The 16,055-nt window shown below is 58.2% G+C and overlaps 1 protein-coding gene across 7 annotated transcripts; it reads left to right on the forward strand.

Moving 5' to 3' along the window:
- Positions 1-1,517: 1,517 nt before the first annotated feature.
- Positions 1,518-14,933, forward strand: UBTF (upstream binding transcription factor). Of its 7 annotated transcripts, XM_057387985.1 has the most exons (19): positions 1,518-1,735; positions 4,647-4,822; positions 5,083-5,166; positions 5,792-5,947; positions 6,613-6,677; positions 7,247-7,367; positions 8,200-8,333; positions 8,890-9,031; positions 9,345-9,386; positions 10,025-10,138; positions 10,271-10,426; positions 10,856-11,011; positions 11,212-11,322; positions 11,410-11,498; positions 11,640-11,829; positions 12,084-12,131; positions 12,409-12,477; positions 12,807-12,953; positions 13,800-14,933. In XM_057387985.1, exons 1-19 carry the CDS (start codon positions 1,678-1,680, stop codon positions 13,911-13,913), a joined length of 2,172 nt encoding a protein of 723 aa, XP_057243968.1. In that variant the 5' UTR covers positions 1,518-1,677; the 3' UTR covers positions 13,914-14,933. The 7 variants fall into 7 exon arrangements, with proteins under 7 accessions (XP_057243968.1, XP_057243962.1, XP_057243963.1 ...); XM_057387979.1 differs by lacking the exons at positions 1,518-1,735; positions 4,647-4,822; positions 5,083-5,166; positions 5,792-5,947 and adding exons at positions 7,810-7,920; positions 13,286-13,405 and having other exon boundaries at positions 6,529-6,677; positions 7,247-7,376; XM_057387980.1 differs by lacking the exons at positions 1,518-1,735; positions 4,647-4,822; positions 5,083-5,166; positions 5,792-5,947 and adding exons at positions 7,810-7,920; positions 13,286-13,405 and having other exon boundaries at positions 6,529-6,677.
- The last annotated feature ends 1,122 nt before the right edge of the window (positions 14,934-16,055 follow it).

Below are 16,055 nucleotides of genomic sequence, written 5' to 3' on the forward strand. Positions count from 1 at the left end.
CGATCCCGCCTTTCGCGACACCCCCGCACGATCCCCCCCCTCCCCTCTACCATCGCTCCCACCCCCGGGCGATCCCCGGTTTCACACCGCCCCGGGGGCTGGGCTTGATCCCACACCCCGCGGCGATCCCTTCAGCCGGCCCCGGCCGGGGGTGGTCCTAGGTCCGCCCCCCTTGGGGGTTGATCCAAGCGTGGAGCGATTGCCCCCATCCCTTCAGGGTTCGTCCAGCCCCGGGTGATCCTCGGTCTCACGCTGGCGGGGTCTGCGAGCCCTTCATCCTCCCCCGGCTGATCCCACATTCACCACCCGCTGATCCCCGGAGGCCGGGGGTGTCTGCACCCCCTGCCCACATCCATCCCCAGGTGATGATGCCCCAGCCACCCCAGACCCGATCTCGCTCAGGTAGCCCCAGATCCGTCCCTACCTGGGGCTGATCCGGCCCCCGCGGAGATCCCCTGTCCCCTCCAGGCCTGGCAGGGCCTGCAGCCCCGGGGTGATGCCGSATTCCCTCTCCCGGGAGCTGATTCCGCCCCAGGGCCATCCCGGATCCTTCCTGGGGCCTGGGGGTTCTGCACCCCCGGGCTGTCCCTGCTGCCTTCCCCAGGTGATSCTCCCTCAGAGCCAGGGCCTGGTTCCTCCCAGGAGCCTCTAGACCCCTTTTCCCCGAGGGACACCCCCTCCCCAAGGCTGGGTTCCCCCTGGGATCCCCCAGGCCCAGCTCGCCCCCTCAGGCCTGCGGCCTGTCCCTCACGGGGATCCCCCTGAGGCCTGCGGCCCTGCTCTGCCCTTCAGGGACTGTCCCCATGGAATCCTCCCCAACGGGGATCCACCCAGGCTACCATCCTGTCACCATCCCCTCCGCCAAGTTTAGGGGTTCCCCTCCCTAGGTTATCCTTCCTTATGGAGCTATGGATCTTTCCTGATGGGATCRGAGGGGATCTTTCCCCTGGAGCCCTCCCTGTTGAAATACCTCCCTCCAGCATCTCCCCCCTTGGGAGGCCCYTGAATCCCCCCGAGGTCCCCAAATGCTCCCCTCTGCCACACTCCTTTGATTCCCACACCCTTGGATCTGGGGGACCCCTCTCTTCTTCGGTCATGTCCCCATTTCTGGGGAGAGTTTTGCTGCATCTGTGGTCTGCCTTCTTTTGAAACTCCCATTTTTGCRGGAGGTGAACCCCCTCAGGAGATCCCTTAGAGCCCTGTTAACTCAGATCCTCTTGATCCCAAGTGTTTGAATCCCACCCCAGGGTGCCACCTTGAACCTGTCTCTTCTGGGATTTTTTAGGATCCCTCTCGGATCCTACTCCCCCACTTCGGGGACACCTCCCTGGACCCTTTTTCCCTGCCCATTCATCCCTTTTCTCCTCCCCTCACCCATATGGGGGTCACGTCACCGTTGAGGATTCCCCCTCCTGGATCTTTGGGATCCTGCTCTCCCCAAACCTCGCAGGTATGGGTGRTGGGGCGATTCCAGCACCTCATTCRCCTGGGAATGGAGAGGATGGATGGATGGATGCCTGGATCAGGTTCCCCCCATTAGGAGCTGGGGGCTCCCCCATCACAKTGGGGGTGCCTAGCAGGGTTCTCCCTTTTCCTTGCAGAGCCGTGCGGGTGTGATTTTGGRAAGAGGGTGAGGAGGGAGCCTGTGGGACCGTCCTGGGCACAGGCAGGTGGAGGATGAACGGCGAAGCCGAGTGCCCTGCAGACCTGGAAATGACAGCTCCCAAAAACCAAGGTGAGCCCCTCCGCACTCCCACRGGAACACTGCTGCCACGCTTAAAAATAATAATAATGAAAAACCTCAGGGCGCCCCTTTTCCCAGAGGGATGGAGGAGGAGGAGGAGGGATGGAGGATGGAGGGGGAATCTGCCTTTCCCGGTCCTGATCCGCYGCGGGGAACACGCACATACGTGTGCGAGCGCATGGATGCACGCTTGGGTGCACCAGCAGCCCCGTGGTGGCACCGGGATGCTCTTCAGCAGAGTTTCAGGGGGATTGGGAAGCGGGGCTGGCACAGAGGTGCTGCTGCCTTTTCCCCTCACATCTGGGCTGCATTAAAAGCCGAGCCGTTACCTTGGGCCTCCGGCTTCCAGACCTCGGCATGACATCAGAGCTTCAGCTTTTATTGGAAAAGGGGCAGGAAAACAAGGGRAAAATGAAGGGTGTTTATTTAGGGCAGCTCTGCCGCTCCACCCCTCAAAAAYCCTCTRGGTTCCTCAAAACCTGGRAAGGCTGTCCAGCCCCTCACACCTRCCAGGTTYCCCSGWTTTTCCTCCTTGCTTGCTGCAGTCGGGGTTGTTGCCTCGAGCGAACCCGGCCGGAGCACGTGTCCTTCTCCCAGACTTTAGATGGATTTAATTACACCGGGGCAGCTTTCCTAATATAGACCCGGCCCGGCCGGTGCCAGGAGAGCCAGGATAAATCGGTCCCAGGGCACAGACAACCCCATTCATCCTGGTGGGTGAACGCTGCAATTCCTGCRTTTTTGAGCAAGCCCCAGATTGAGGGAGGCAAAACAGAGGGATGGAGGGCTGAGTGTGGGGGTCCCCATTGTCCCCACTCCGCTGCCGGTGAGGATTTTGGGATGTTTCCACTGTTTTTGTATGTATTCCTTTGGGATGTGGTTGTTCCAGCTGTCTGCCAGCGGGGGGTTCGCACAGGGCCAAAGGTTTCTGTGTGTTTCTGCATTCCAGGGGGGAAACTGAGGCACTGGGCTTGATGGGGGCATGTTTGGGGAGGGGTCTCGTTGTCTTCTCTGTCCCCTCTGGATTTTTGTGGCTATGCTGCTTTTGGTAATTCCTCCTGATTTCTGCAATTAAAGTTGGCACCAGCTTCCCAGCCTTGTTCTGCCTCATTGGTCCTTGCCTGGGAGGCCTGAAAAATGGATGGGAAAAACAGGAAGACAGAATTTGGGGCTGTGCACTCCCTCCCACAGCTCTGATCTCCCCCAAGCCCTGTAGGGGATGGGGGTTTCCCRTCTCTTTTCCCTTTTCATGATGTTTTGGGTTGAAGCCAGGAACGTGGAGACACACCCTAAGCCACCAGGCTCCCTTATTTCCCGGGGGGCTCTTTTCCATCTTCTCCCTCCATATTAATTCGTGATGAGGTCACTGTAGGGACCAGCTGGATCCTAAATTGTTCCTGCCTTGACCCCGCAACAAGGCAGGTCCAGGAGGGAAATAGGATGAGGGGTTTAGATCCTGGCTGTGCTCCCTGCACTGTGTCCCTTTTGTCCTTTAACACCTTTTGCTTGGATTTGGGGTTGTGGGGGAGTTGCCCTTCCCCAGACTCTGTGTGAGTAGGAGGTGGAGGTGTTTTTCCTCATCTTGAGTCTTGAGTGGAGGGAGAGCTGCAGCTGGAGAAATCTCTGCAGCTGGATATTCTGTGAGGAAGCTCAGTTTCATTCCTGGAGATGGAAGGAGATGCTCCACTCCAATCCATGACCATCCACACTGTCCCCACCTCTTCAGGATGCTGTGTCCCCACTGTCCCCATCTCCAGGGTGCTCCATGTCCCATAGGCAGCACCMAACACCTCAGCCTTCACCTGGCAGAGATGTGAGGCAGGGAATGCCACGGTGTGGKAATCCCAGGTGCCCATCCCGCCATGAGGCAGCCAGGGCTGCGTGGGCGGGTGGCTCTGGGCTCTGCTCCTCCTCCAGCCCATCCCCAGGGATTTTTCCTTCCGCTCCCAAGCCCCGCCGCATTCCCCAGGGCCACCCATGTTTGCAGAGCACCCCGGGCTGCGCTGCCCAGCTGGCATGGAAGCTGGGAGCAGGGAGGAATTCCCCTGGCAAGGAAGCAGCCCCAAGGTTGGGGCTGGTTGAGGCATTCAGGGCTGGGATATCCTGCCTGCTGCCTGTCCCAGCACGGTGCTGCTGCCTGTCCTGGCCTCACAGTTGCTCCAGGCTCTCTGGCTTTGCCACGTGYCCGTCCCACCATTGCAGTAGCTTGTCCCTAGGGAAGCTGGGGATGCTCCTCCCCGCAGCTTGGGGGATGTTGTGGTGGTATAAACATCATTTCTGCACTGTCAGGGACATCTCTGTGAGACGAGGGGGCTGTGCCAGGCTCTGCTCCTCCTTACTTTGTGGTCTGGGAGCTTTGACCTTGGCAGAGGTCACTGTGGAGCTGGGCCCAGGTGATGGCAAAGCTCTCTGAGGTGCAGGAAAAGCAGCGCTGGGGTTTTCCCGTTGCTCCAGACACATCTTTTCCACTAAGAAAGTGGATTTCCCTGTTTCCTGCTTGGCTGGAGAGCTCGCTGCTCCCACGTCGTTCCCTGGGCACAGGAAATAGCCCTCTGCTCCCGTGCAGCAACGCCATCCCTTATCTGATGGTTCTCTGGGAAGAGCGAGTCTCTCTGCTTTGCACCGAGTGGAATTTCTAGCTTTGCCCGAATTGTTTTGGCCCATAGAAAGTTGCTCGAGGGTGATGGAAACAGGCACGTCCCCTTTGATCTTTAATCTCGAGAGGCAGCATGTGGAGATTACGTGTCCTGGCGTGCGGTCCGGAGCGGCACGCCGGGAGCTGTAGTCCCGATATCCTGCTAGGAAGGGAAAGGAAAAGGGAAAAGGAAAAGGAAAAGGAAGAGGAAAAGGAAAAGGAAAAGGGCTGCTTGACCCCTGGCTGATCCTGTTTCTCACTGCTCAGACCGCTGGTCGCAGGAGGACATGCTGACCCTCCTGGAGTGCATGAAGAATAACCTGCCCTCCAACGACGGGAGCAAGTTCAAAACCACCGAGTCCCACCTAGATTGGGAAAAAGTGGCTTTCAAAGATTTCTCGGGGGAGATGTGCAAGATGAAGTGGATGGAGATTTCTAATGAGGTAAGGCACACCRTGTGGGGCTTCATGGGGATTTCTTGACAGGGATAGGGTGCCCCGCTGACATTCGTGGCTGTTGGAATTGCCCAAATTGTGTGCCCAGAGCCCTTGGCCATCATCCTGCTGCTGTCAGCATTGTGACTCCCTCAGAGGGGCTGGGATTGGTCATTTTTGGGGTGGCATTACAAAACCCAGTGGGTTTCTGCTGTGCCAGGGTTCTGCCCCATCCCCGTTCACGTCTTTGTCTCTTCATTCCTGCACAGGTGAGGAAATTCCGGACCCTCACAGAGCTCATCATGGACGCTGAAGAGCACGTGAAGAATCCTTACAAAGGCAAAAAACTCAAGGTATTGKGCAGGAATTAGGCTCAGTCCTTAAAGGGTGACCCCACACTTCCCTGGGACAGGGATCTGTCACCCTGTGGCACCTCAGATCCGCGTGRCTCTGCCACGGGAGCCCCTGCAGGCACCTCACTGCCCATAATCCCGGTGTCCAGCTGCCCAAGGCTCCGGAGGCCGCAGCGCTGGGCCCAGGCCAAGTCCCAGATCCGTGTAATATGGCCGGCTGTGCTGCTGGCTGCCTGCATCCAAGTTTAGCTCCAGAGGGGCTGGGAAGCTGCTGTCCTATTCCTGGCCTGCTGGGTGCTTTTGACCAGGTGGCCCTGGGGCAACYGATGCTCCGTCCCTGGCAGTTGGGTCCAATGCCCTCCTCCTGCCTCAGTGTCCCCTCGTGCTCTGTCTGACAGCTCTGGATGGCTGGAGGCTGTTTACAAACTCCCAGCCATGGGAYAACTGTAAATCCTCAGGGAGCCTTTGTTCCCAGCAATTTCCCCCTCTTTGCCTGCCTCACCCACATCACAGCAGGGCTGGATGGAGGCAGGTGCCCCTAGGACTGGGGAGCTGTGGGTTTGGCTGTGTCCCTGTGGTGCTGCCAGCTCCATGCTCAGTGTCTTCCACTCTGCTGTCTCCCCAGAAACACCCCGACTTTCCCAAGAAGCCCCTGACTCCCTATTTCCGCTTCTTCATGGAGAAGCGAGCCAAATACGCCAAGCTTCACCCCGAAATGAGCAACCTGGATCTGACCAAGATCCTGTCCAAGAAATACAAGGAGCTTCCAGAGAAGAARAAGGTATGGGGTGGGTCAGCAAGCCCCTTCCCATCACGTGTCTCTGTGTGCTGGGCTCTGCCCAGCTCTCCCAGTAAAACCAGCAGAGCCCAAGCTCTGCCTGGCGAGGCCTTAATCTGGCTCTCGATGGGAGAAGCCAGGTGTTCGTTTAGTCCTGTCAGACCTGTAAGACTTCCCCAGCTTTTGCTGTCCTGGTTCCCAGGATCTGTGGGGTGGAGGCTGGTCGGGTCTGTCCGTTGGTCCTTCTGGATGGTGGCTTTGCCCTTGGGTGGATCCGTGTTTAACGCTGGGGTTAAGGCCCACGCCCCRCTGTGCCGCCCTGTCCGGGCAAGGGACACAGGGACAGCCTCTGGGAGATGCTGGAAGTGGAGATCTGCCCACCCAGAGGTGCCTGGGCAGGGCTTTGGGGAACCTCAGCTCTCACTCTGGGGTGAACAGGAAGAATCCACTTTCCTGGGGCTGGTGGGATACAGGGAGAGGGGAGATACCCAGCTGCTGAATCCCTGGGCAGGCTGGAAACCCTCCACAGCACAATTCCATGGGCTGGGGAGCCCTTGAGTCCCTTTTGGGGTGGTGGGTGCCCAGCCAGGTTGACAGGGATGTATCTTGCTGCTTGTTCCCTGGTGCTGAYGTCCCTCTCTACCTCCGTGGTGGCTTTGTGTCCCCAGATGAAATAYATCCAGGACTTCCAGCGAGAGAAGCAGGAGTTTGAGAGGAATTTGGCAAGGTTCAGGTGAGCAGGCAGCCCTCCCACCCCATATTTCCTGGGCCCCTTCAGACAGGTCCTGATTCTCCTCCTGCACAGAGGAAGCCCTCATGGGCTTTTGGCTTCAAGGGAAGAGGGAAGTCAGAAAAAAAAGCGTGCAAAAGATATCTGAGAGCATCTCTCTGACTGGGGGATTGGATGAGGGGGAGAGTGGAGGACCACCATGCTTTGGGGGTCAAGTCTGCGAGGTGGGGACAGGAGCCCTGCCACCAGCACTGATAAAATCTGAAGTGACCCCTCAGTCACTCCAGACCTTCTCCTTGGACATGATTGTTGTGATCCAGTGGATCCTGGYGTTCCCAATGATCTGCTGCTGCTTCAGGAGTGCAGCCAAGCCAGGGATACCATAGCTCACACTCCCCAAGGAGGGACAAACTTAAATCTCTCCTGAAACCCTCCTGTTGTTTTTGGGGACTCCCCCAGTACCTGAGCCCGTGGAGGCTCAGCCCTGCAGTGTCAGGCAGATTTAGGGGTGCTCTCCTTCCCACTGCCACCTCCCTGATGCTCTCCCTTCCCCACCTCCCTGCCTGGTAAAGGGAAGACCACCCGGATCTCATCCAGAACGCCAAGAAATCCGACGTCCCCGAAAAACCCAAGACCCCCCAGCAGCTGTGGTAYAACCACGAGAAGAAGATCTACTTGAAAGTGCGTCCAGATGTGAGTACGGTGGGTGGGAGTGAGTGCGAGTGTGAGTGTTGGGGGGTCCCAGACCCCGCTGCTGGTGGTCAGGAGGGGGAAGGGAGAGAAGCACTTTAGGGGGTCGGGATGGAGGACACCGCTAGGAGCTCCCGGAGCCTGGACCGAGGTAAGGAGAGGCTCTACACACCTGGAAGAGGCTCGGGGTTCCAGCCCCCTCTTTTTGGCAGGAAGGGATGACCACAACTTTAGTCAGGGYAGGAAAGAATTCCAGCACAGCCATCCACCTCTGGCCATACCCCTCACTCCCACACACYTCCACGGCTTGCAGCCACCTCATGCTGGGTGCCGTCAGGCCCCACCAGGCCACGCCATTTTTTTGCCATTTTTTTGATATTTTTKAATTCCTCTTATTTTTTTGGGTTTTACCCCTCTGCCCTCACCTCTGGCTTTGGGTTTTCAGGCCACCACGAAGGAGGTGAAAGAGTCGCTGGGCAAGCAGTGGTCTCAACTGTCGGATAAAAAGAGGCTGAAATGGATTCATAAGGCCCTGGAACAGCGGAAGGAGTACGAGGTAGGGAGCAGCCTCATCCCGTCCCCTCCACACTCATCCCAACTCCGAGCTGCTCTAAATCCTGGCCCTACGTGGCCTTTCCCATAGCCAGGTGGGGATTCAGGCAGGTCCTGGCAGGTCCCTAGTGAGTCTGAGCCCTGCCTCTCCAGCCATGTGCAGGGCAGGCAGCAGGATCCCTGGGGAGAGAGGTTTAGGGCAATGGTTGGCTTCTCTCTCCTCCTCCTCCGGCCCCGGCAGGCGGGTGTGGCAGCCCCTCTGACCGTTCTGTGCTCCCTGCAGGAGATCATGAGGGATTACATCCAGAAACACCCGGAGCTGAACATCAGCGAGGAGGGAATCACCCGCTCCACCCTCACCAAGGCCGAGCGGCAGCTCAAGGACAAGTTCGACGGACGACCCACAAAGCCACCCCCGTGAGTCTTGTCCCTCTCAGAGCCATGACCTGGRCAGATGCTGGTTCTTGCCAACATCTGGAAAGGAAACTCGGGYTCTTTCTGGCTTGGGAAGCCCAGATAACTTTTGGGATCACAGACATTAGGTGGGATTTATAGGACAAATTTCTTTATGGTCAGGCCTGGAACAGGCTGCCCAGGGCAGTGGTAGAGTCRCCATCCCTGGAATTGTCCTAAAAATGTGGAWGTGGCACTTGAGGACATKGATTGGTGGTGATCTTGGCAGTGTTAGTWARTGGTTGGACTSGGTGATCTTAGAGRGCTTTTCCAGCCTTAATGATTACRTGATTCTGTGATGATCCCATTAATCCAGTCMTTAAATACACATTAAATACACATTTCAGGGAGAATCTGAGTGAGGTTTATGGTGACATTCTGGGCTGGGGGTGAAAACACAGSCACCTCACTTTCCTTCTGGTGCAACCCATCTGGGGGATCTTGGGGGTGCTCTTATCACCCAGCCAYCYCCACAGGGTCAGGTTTTCCCTAACYCTGTGTYCCTCCRTGGGTTTTTCAGGAATAGCTACTCCCTGTACTGTGCAGAGCTGATGGCCAACATGAAAGATGTGCCCAGCACGGAGCGGATGGTGCTGTGCAGCCAGCAGTGGAAGCTGCTCTCGCAGAAAGAAAAAGACGCCTACCACAAAAAGTGTGACCAGGTCAGTGGGTGAGGATGGACACGTGGAGGGGAGAGGCAGGTGGGCACCAGTGCTGTGGGAAAGGAGCAGGGAGATGGGAGAGTCTGGGCTGCAAATATCCCTGGAAATGAGCTCCTCACCCTTCCTCAGTCCCTGTCTCCATCACCAATTCACCCTGAGGTCCTCAGTCACCTCCCTTGATCCTGTGTGGGACAAGCAGATGGCCCAGGTGGAGGATGCTGTTGCCAAGGGATTGGGGCCGGGTTAGGGGCTGCAGGAGGCAGGGATGGAGTGGGGGATCTCTGTGTAACCACTCATTTCCATCTCCTCCCAGAAAAAAAAAGACTACGAGATCGAACTGCTCCGCTTCCTGGAGGTGAGTGATGAGGGAGTGCTGGAGATCCCGAATCTGGGTGTGGGGAACTCTACCCAGGGGCTGGGATGGTTTAAATGGGAGGCCATCCTCTCTGCTCCCCAAGAACGTGTCTAGACCCAGCTGTGGGTGCTGTGCTGATGGTTGCACATAACCTTGACCTTCCAGTCCTAATGCCTGAGCCAGTGTCTTCCAGTTGGGCACTGGGAAGGGAGGGTGGGCCCCCAGTTCAGGAGGAGAAAGCAGAGTGAGCAGAGGGCTGGAGCTGAAGGGGAGGATGCTCAGTGGCTGTGGCACTGCAGCCTCTCACTTCCTTCCCTCACTGAGGCGTGGGCGGGGGAGCCACCGAGGCCACCCCAGCATCGTCCCTGTCCCYGTCCCCAGGCGGATGTGACACGGCCCCAGCTGCAACTGCAGGGGCACAGGGTGGAAAACCCAGGGTGTGCCTGGATCCAGACACTGAGAAATGCCTGAGCCAGGCAGGGGACAGATTTGGGGGAGAGGAACAGTGCCCAGATACGGGGTGACCCCCAGGCAGTGCCAGATGCTGGTGAAACCCTGACTGGGATAGGATTTGGATCAGGACACCCAAATGCATTAATTCCCCTGTCTAACGATGTCCCTCATCCTCTGYCACCCAGAGCCTGCCCGAGGAAGAGCAGCAACGGGTGCTGGGCGAGGAGAAGATGCTGGGCAGCAACCGGAAAGGGGCAACGAGTCCCGCATCCAAAAAATCCTCACCAGAGACCGGCAAGGTGGGAGCAGCACTGGTAGGGATGGGACAGCATGTGCCAGGCTTGGCATGGGATTGTGCATCTCGAGGGGCTTTGGGGGCTTCAGTCCCTCCATGGGCTCGCCCCCTCTCACAGCCCTGTGTCCCCCCTCAGGCCAGCTCAGAGAAGCCCAAGAGGCCCATCTCTGCCATGTTCATCTTCTCGGAGGAGAAGCGGAAGCAGCTGCAGGAGGAGCGGCCGGAGCTGTCAGAGAGCGAGCTGACCCGGCTCCTGGCCCGCATGTGGAATGACCTCTCAGAGAAGAAGAAGGTTGGTGCCACCTCTGTGCTCCTCCTSCATCCCCATCTGCTCCCGTGAGCGTCTCAGGCTGTCCTTGTCCTGCTCTGACAGGCACAAATGTCCCCTGGAGCATCACAGTGAGCTGTCACACAGGCACCAGTGTCATCTCTGAGGGGGACCCCTGGCTGTGTCCCCCCTCCCTATAACCTGGGGGGCCAAAGCACACCATCTAAAGAAACCTCAGAGGGTCCTTGAGCATCAGTTTTAAGGACAATTTTAAGCACAGTTTTAAGGCTTTGGTTGTTTTCCTGCTGGGGAGTCCAGAGATGGGGTTGGGGTTGGCGAGAGGCTGTTGGTGCTGCTGTGGGGACAGTGGTTGGGGGATCTCCTGTGTCCTCCTGGTGTTTGGGGGCTGTGCCCCTGCAGTGTCCCCCCCTTACACCTGTGCCCCCTGCCCAGGCCAAGTACAAGGCACGGGAGGCGGCGATGAAGGCRCAGTCGGAGAAGAAGCACAGCTCGGATAAAGAGGAGCGCGGGAAACTGCCTGAGTCTCCCAAAACCGCTGAGGAAATCTGGCAACAGAGCGTCATTGGGGACTACCTGGCACGTTTCAAGGTGAGGAGTGGGCTGGGAAAGGGGCTGGAAGTGGGATCTTCTCTCCCATCAGCAGGAATTCCCGTGTGCTTTCTCCCTGGCTCTCACACCTGGTTTGAGCTGGGAGCTGTGGGGAGGATAGGGGTCAYGGTGGGAGCAGCACCCCAATATCCCAAGTTTTTTGGGTGCATCTGATGCATCGTGGTGGTTCTGTCCCACAGAACGACCGGAGCAAAGCGCTGAAAGCCATGGAGGCCACTTGGAACAACATGGAGAAAAAAGAGAAGCTGATGTGGATCAAGAAGGCAGCAGAGGATCAGAAGCGATATGAGGTGGGTCCCTGTCCCCTCCTGTCCCTCACTGTGTCCCTTGGCTGGCACTGCCCCTCTCCCTGACCCTCTGTCTCTCCTGTGGCTCAGAGGGAGCTGAGTGAGATGCGAGCTCCTCCGTGCTCCACCAACTCCACCAAGAAAATGAAATTCCAGGGAGAGCCGAAGAAACCCCCCATGTGAGTATGCAGGGTCTGATAAACTGGGTCTGGCTGTGCTGTTGGGGAGGGTTGGCTGGATCCTGGTGGGGTGGATGGGGTTTCTGGACACCTGGGCTATCCATGCTCGCTGTCCCAGCCCCTGTGCTCTCCCCTGTGCAGGAACGGTTATCAGAAGTTCTCCCAGGAGCTCCTGTCCAACGGGGAGCTGAACCACCTCCCTCTGAAGGAGCGGATGGTGGAGATCGGCAGCCGCTGGCAACGCATCTCCCAGGGCCAGAAGGACCACTACAAAAAACTGGCAGAGGAGCAGCAGAAACAGTACAAGGTGCACCTCGACATCTGGCTCAAGGTGGGTGCTGGACCCTGATTCCTGGTGGGAGGCTGTRGGATTTGTTGGTTTTGGGGATAATGCTCGGCGTGATCTTTACTTCCTCCCCTCCTGCGGGCACTGCTATCTCCAGACCTTTTTTTGACATTTTGTTACTTAAAGAGATAAAAGTTACATATATGAGGAGGGTGTGCCCTGGGCTAGAGCCCTTCCCTGCTTCATCCTCCGTTCCACTCAGTGCGTGCCCCTCCCTGACCTTCTCCGTGTCCCCACAGAGCCTCTCGCCCCAGGAGCGGGCTGCCTACAAGGAACACATTTCCAACGTGAGTATCCACGTGGCACTGCTCTGGCAGGATTTTGGGGGTGGGATGGGTTTTGGGGCTTGGCACTGGGCTGGGGTCAGTTTAGATGGGATTATAGGACAAATTTCTTTATGGTCAGGCYTGGGAACAACYCTGGGTGAGGTTTGGATGTGCYACACTCCAGAGAGCCCCTCCAAGGGGGTTTTGTCCCTGTGGCTGTTTGGCAGTGGGATTTTCTCTGGGCTGGACACTGGGAAGAAGCTGGACTTGAGCCTTAAATGGTTTTTTGTGCCCACAGAAACGCAAGAGCATAGGGAAGATTCGGGGTCCCAACCCCAAGATGAAGCCAACGATGCAGTCCAAGTCGGTGAGTGTGGGATTGTGTCTGGGGGGACCCACACCTCTTGTTTGGGGCATCCCTGCTGCTTCTAGCTGCCTGTGTTATCCTCGAGACCATAAACTTACCCCAAACTCCTGCTCAGAACCCACCCAGGTCGGATTTTGACCGCTGGTACCTGCTAGGGGAACCTTTTTGGGGCAATCGAGGAAATTCTCCTATCGAGGTGTGGGGTAGGGAACCACCTGATCCTGCTCAGTGGATGGAGGCACCTAAAAGTTCTTGGTCAAGGATAGGGTGGGTTCTGCACGCATGGGTGTGGATGTCCAGGGACTCACCACCCCCATCCCTCCCTGCAGGAGTCAGAGGACGACGACGAGGAGGAAGAGGAGGAGGAAGATGACGACGAAGACGAGGACGACGATGATGACAACGGCGACTCGTCGGAGGAAGGCGGCGACTCCTCGGAGTCCAGCAGCGAGGAGGAGAGCGAGGACGGGGACGAGGTGAGGCTGCGGCACGGGGAGGGCACGGGGAGGGCGTGGGGCCCCCCTCACCCTCCCCCCGGGCTGGGGGGCACCCTCAGCCAGGCTCAGATAGATTGGTGGCAGAGGAGCCCCTGGGAAACAGGGGGACACGGGGAGGAGAAGGGGAACGGGAGCCTCCCCCCGGTGTTCCCGGGGAGGGTGCGAGGAGCAGCCGCGGGGCGTAGTCAGGAGCAGCCTCGGGAAGTAGAGGTGTGCGGGGGGGTGTGCAGAGCCCCCAGTGAGCAGAGAAAAATCTCCTGTCTTTTTCCTGGTGGAGATACTGAGTCTGGTCTCGGCTCCGTTTGCGCCAGTGTGAATGCCGAGTAAGTCACCAGAGTCAAAGCTTTACACCGGTGCAACTGAAATCAGAGTATGCTGGATGGCGCTGGGGCCAGAAACCGTGTCCGTGCCTTGTGCTCGCCACCGGACAGGTGAGGTGTTTCCACCCCCTCGCTGGTCTCAGCTCACGCCTCTTCCTTCCCTGGCTTTAGAGGGGGGAAACTGAGGCACGAGGCGGGTCGGGTAGCCTCCCCTCGGATCGTGTAGCGAGGCAGTGGCAGAGGTGAGGGCAGGACCCCCGCGCGCTGCTCCGGCACGTCCCCCCCCGGCACCCCGAGCTGAGCCTTTGCAAACTCACTCCTGACTCCTGCCCCGCATCCCTCCTCCTCCTCCACCCCCAGATCCCGGGGGGGCAGCGATGGGAGGGTGGGGGTCGCACCCCCACGCTCTGCCGGGACCCCGCTGGGAGGGTGAGCAGGGGACAAGAGGGTGACGRTGGACTAACCCTGCCCTGACCCCTCCTTCTCTCTGCCACCCCTCTCGCAGAACGACGAGGATGATGAGGATGARGATGATGAGGACGAGGAYGACAACGACTCGGAGGGCAGCAGCAGTTCCTCCTCCTCCTCGGGGGACTCCTCCGACTCCGACTCCAACTGATCGGCCAAGCTCTTCGTAACGTCGTTTGGTTTCTTGGTTTCGGTCCCAAATCCCCCTGGCAGCCCCTCAAAATCCTTCCTCCTCTTCCTCCTGTGCCCCCGTGGGACCCCCAACATGGGGAGCAGGGGCCGGGGGGGCCCTTCCGCCAAGCTCACACTATGGAGGGGGATCAGGGGCTGCTTCCCCCGGTCTGGGGGGCGTGGAGAGAGCCCCCCACCCCCGCCCCCCTCTTTACTCCCGAGGGGAAGCGATTTTTTTTTTTGAATTTCATTCTTTCCAGGGGGGTGTCTCTCCATCCCTACCCCCATTACCCCCTTGCTACCAGCTCTGGACTTTCTAGAAAGAGAAGAAAAAACACACAGGAAAAAAAAAACCAACCCAACAACACCTTCCCCCACACCTTTTTTTTTATTAAAAAAAAACCCAGAAACGGGAAGAAAATCCCCTCCCCGCGCAGCCCCTCCGGCAGCGGGCGCGGAGCACGAGCCRAGGAGCTCAGGACTCAGCCGATGGGACAATATCTCTTTGCAACCCCCCCAGCCCTCTGCGCACCTCCCCCAGCATCTTGGGGGTCCTCCCCCCCCCAAAAAAAAACAAAAAACAAAAAAACCTTGTACAGTCTGGAAGCTGCCCCGGGAGCTGCCCGGGAATACTCCACATCCACGGCACTTGGGAGCGCCGGCCACGGACGGACGGTGACCCGCGGCGTGTCCCCGATTTGGGGGGTGGGCGAGGGCGTGGGGAGGGGGTGTGTGTGCGAGCGTGCGAGTGTGTGCGGGGGGAACACCGGGGCCGCCCCTCCTGCCCGGGGACGGCGGCTTAGAGTGACCAAGGTGGGGGGCGCGGGGTCCCCTCCCCTCCCCCGGCTCTGTTGTCGGTGGTTGTCGTGCCGTTGTATTTTATTTTAAATTTTTTTTGTTTTGTTTTTGGTTTTTTTTTTTCCTTTTTATAAAATGAGAAAGATCCATCTTTTTATTTTTCATTTCTCCCTCCCTCACTTCCCCCTCTACCCCTTTTCCTCCCCCACCCCCCAGCCCCCCTCATTTTCCCCTCCATCTCTGGTGAAGCTGCTCCTCTCCCTTCACCCCAAATCCTGGGGTGGAGGGGACCAGAGCTCCCCTTGCCCCAGTTAACCCCAGTTACCACCAGTTCATACCCCCCTGGGGGAGTCTCACCCCTCTGGGCCATGCTGTAAATATTAGTGTGGTTTGGGCTTATTTTGGGGGGGTCAATGCCCCCCTCCCTGGGAGGGGGATGGGGCCGCGGGGACCGGGGTGGGTGCATGGGGGGCCTGTCAGGGGCCACCCCCTTTTTTTTTWAAGCAGACACGAGCACCAGCAATCCCACGGCACCTCCCTGCAGGGTTCTGTCCCCCCACCCCGTGCCACCCCCCAGAAACCCACCCAGTGTCACTGGGGACCCCCCCAGACCCCCACTCTCATTTGGGGAAGGCTCAAGATTTGTTCTTTCTGCCCATCCCCCATCGTGTCCCCAGAGAGGAGCTGGGCTGGCGGACAGGATTTGGGGGACTTGCGGGGTTTTTTTCTCTCTAGGGCTGTAATTTAGCCATTTTTCTCCTCTTTTCATCCAAATCTCAGCAGGGGTTTTGGGGGCAGAAGGGAGGGGCACATTGCAAGTTTGAGGTTTTGAGGGGAATCCCTGCCCACCCCAGCTCTGTCCTCCCCCTCAGGTTTGCTGCTCTCAAATCCAGCCCCCCATAAAGACACTGGGGACCCCCTCAATGCTGAGGGGAAGGTGGGGGCAGCACCCCTTTTCCTGGCCTCAATTTGGGCTGTAAAAAAAACACCATTTTGGGCAAATTGACCCCAAACCTGGGGGGAAAGGGGTGAGCCCGGGTGCTCCCACACGGACAATCCCCCCGTGTCCCCCCACGGGACCGGGGCCCCGAAGAGAACCCAGATGGTGTCCCCCTCCCCCCAATGTCCGTCTGTCCGTCCCTCTGTTTCCTCCTCCCACTTTCCCCYAATCCATTTGGGATTTTCCATTCATTTTCTTCCCAATTTTTAATCGCCGCCACCCCCAAAATCCCCTAAGGGGAACCCCCCCCATCCCTTTTTTTCTGCTGAATGTACCCAGCACTGTCGTGTTTTAGTGGATGTGTTTTTAGTACAAAAAAAAAGA

Source organism: Malurus melanocephalus, unplaced genomic scaffold (genome assembly GCF_030028575.1).
Source record: "Malurus melanocephalus ecotype Western Australia unplaced genomic scaffold, MMel_1.1 scaffold_1468, whole genome shotgun sequence".
Classification (NCBI taxonomy): Eukaryota; Metazoa; Chordata; class Aves; order Passeriformes; family Maluridae; genus Malurus; species Malurus melanocephalus.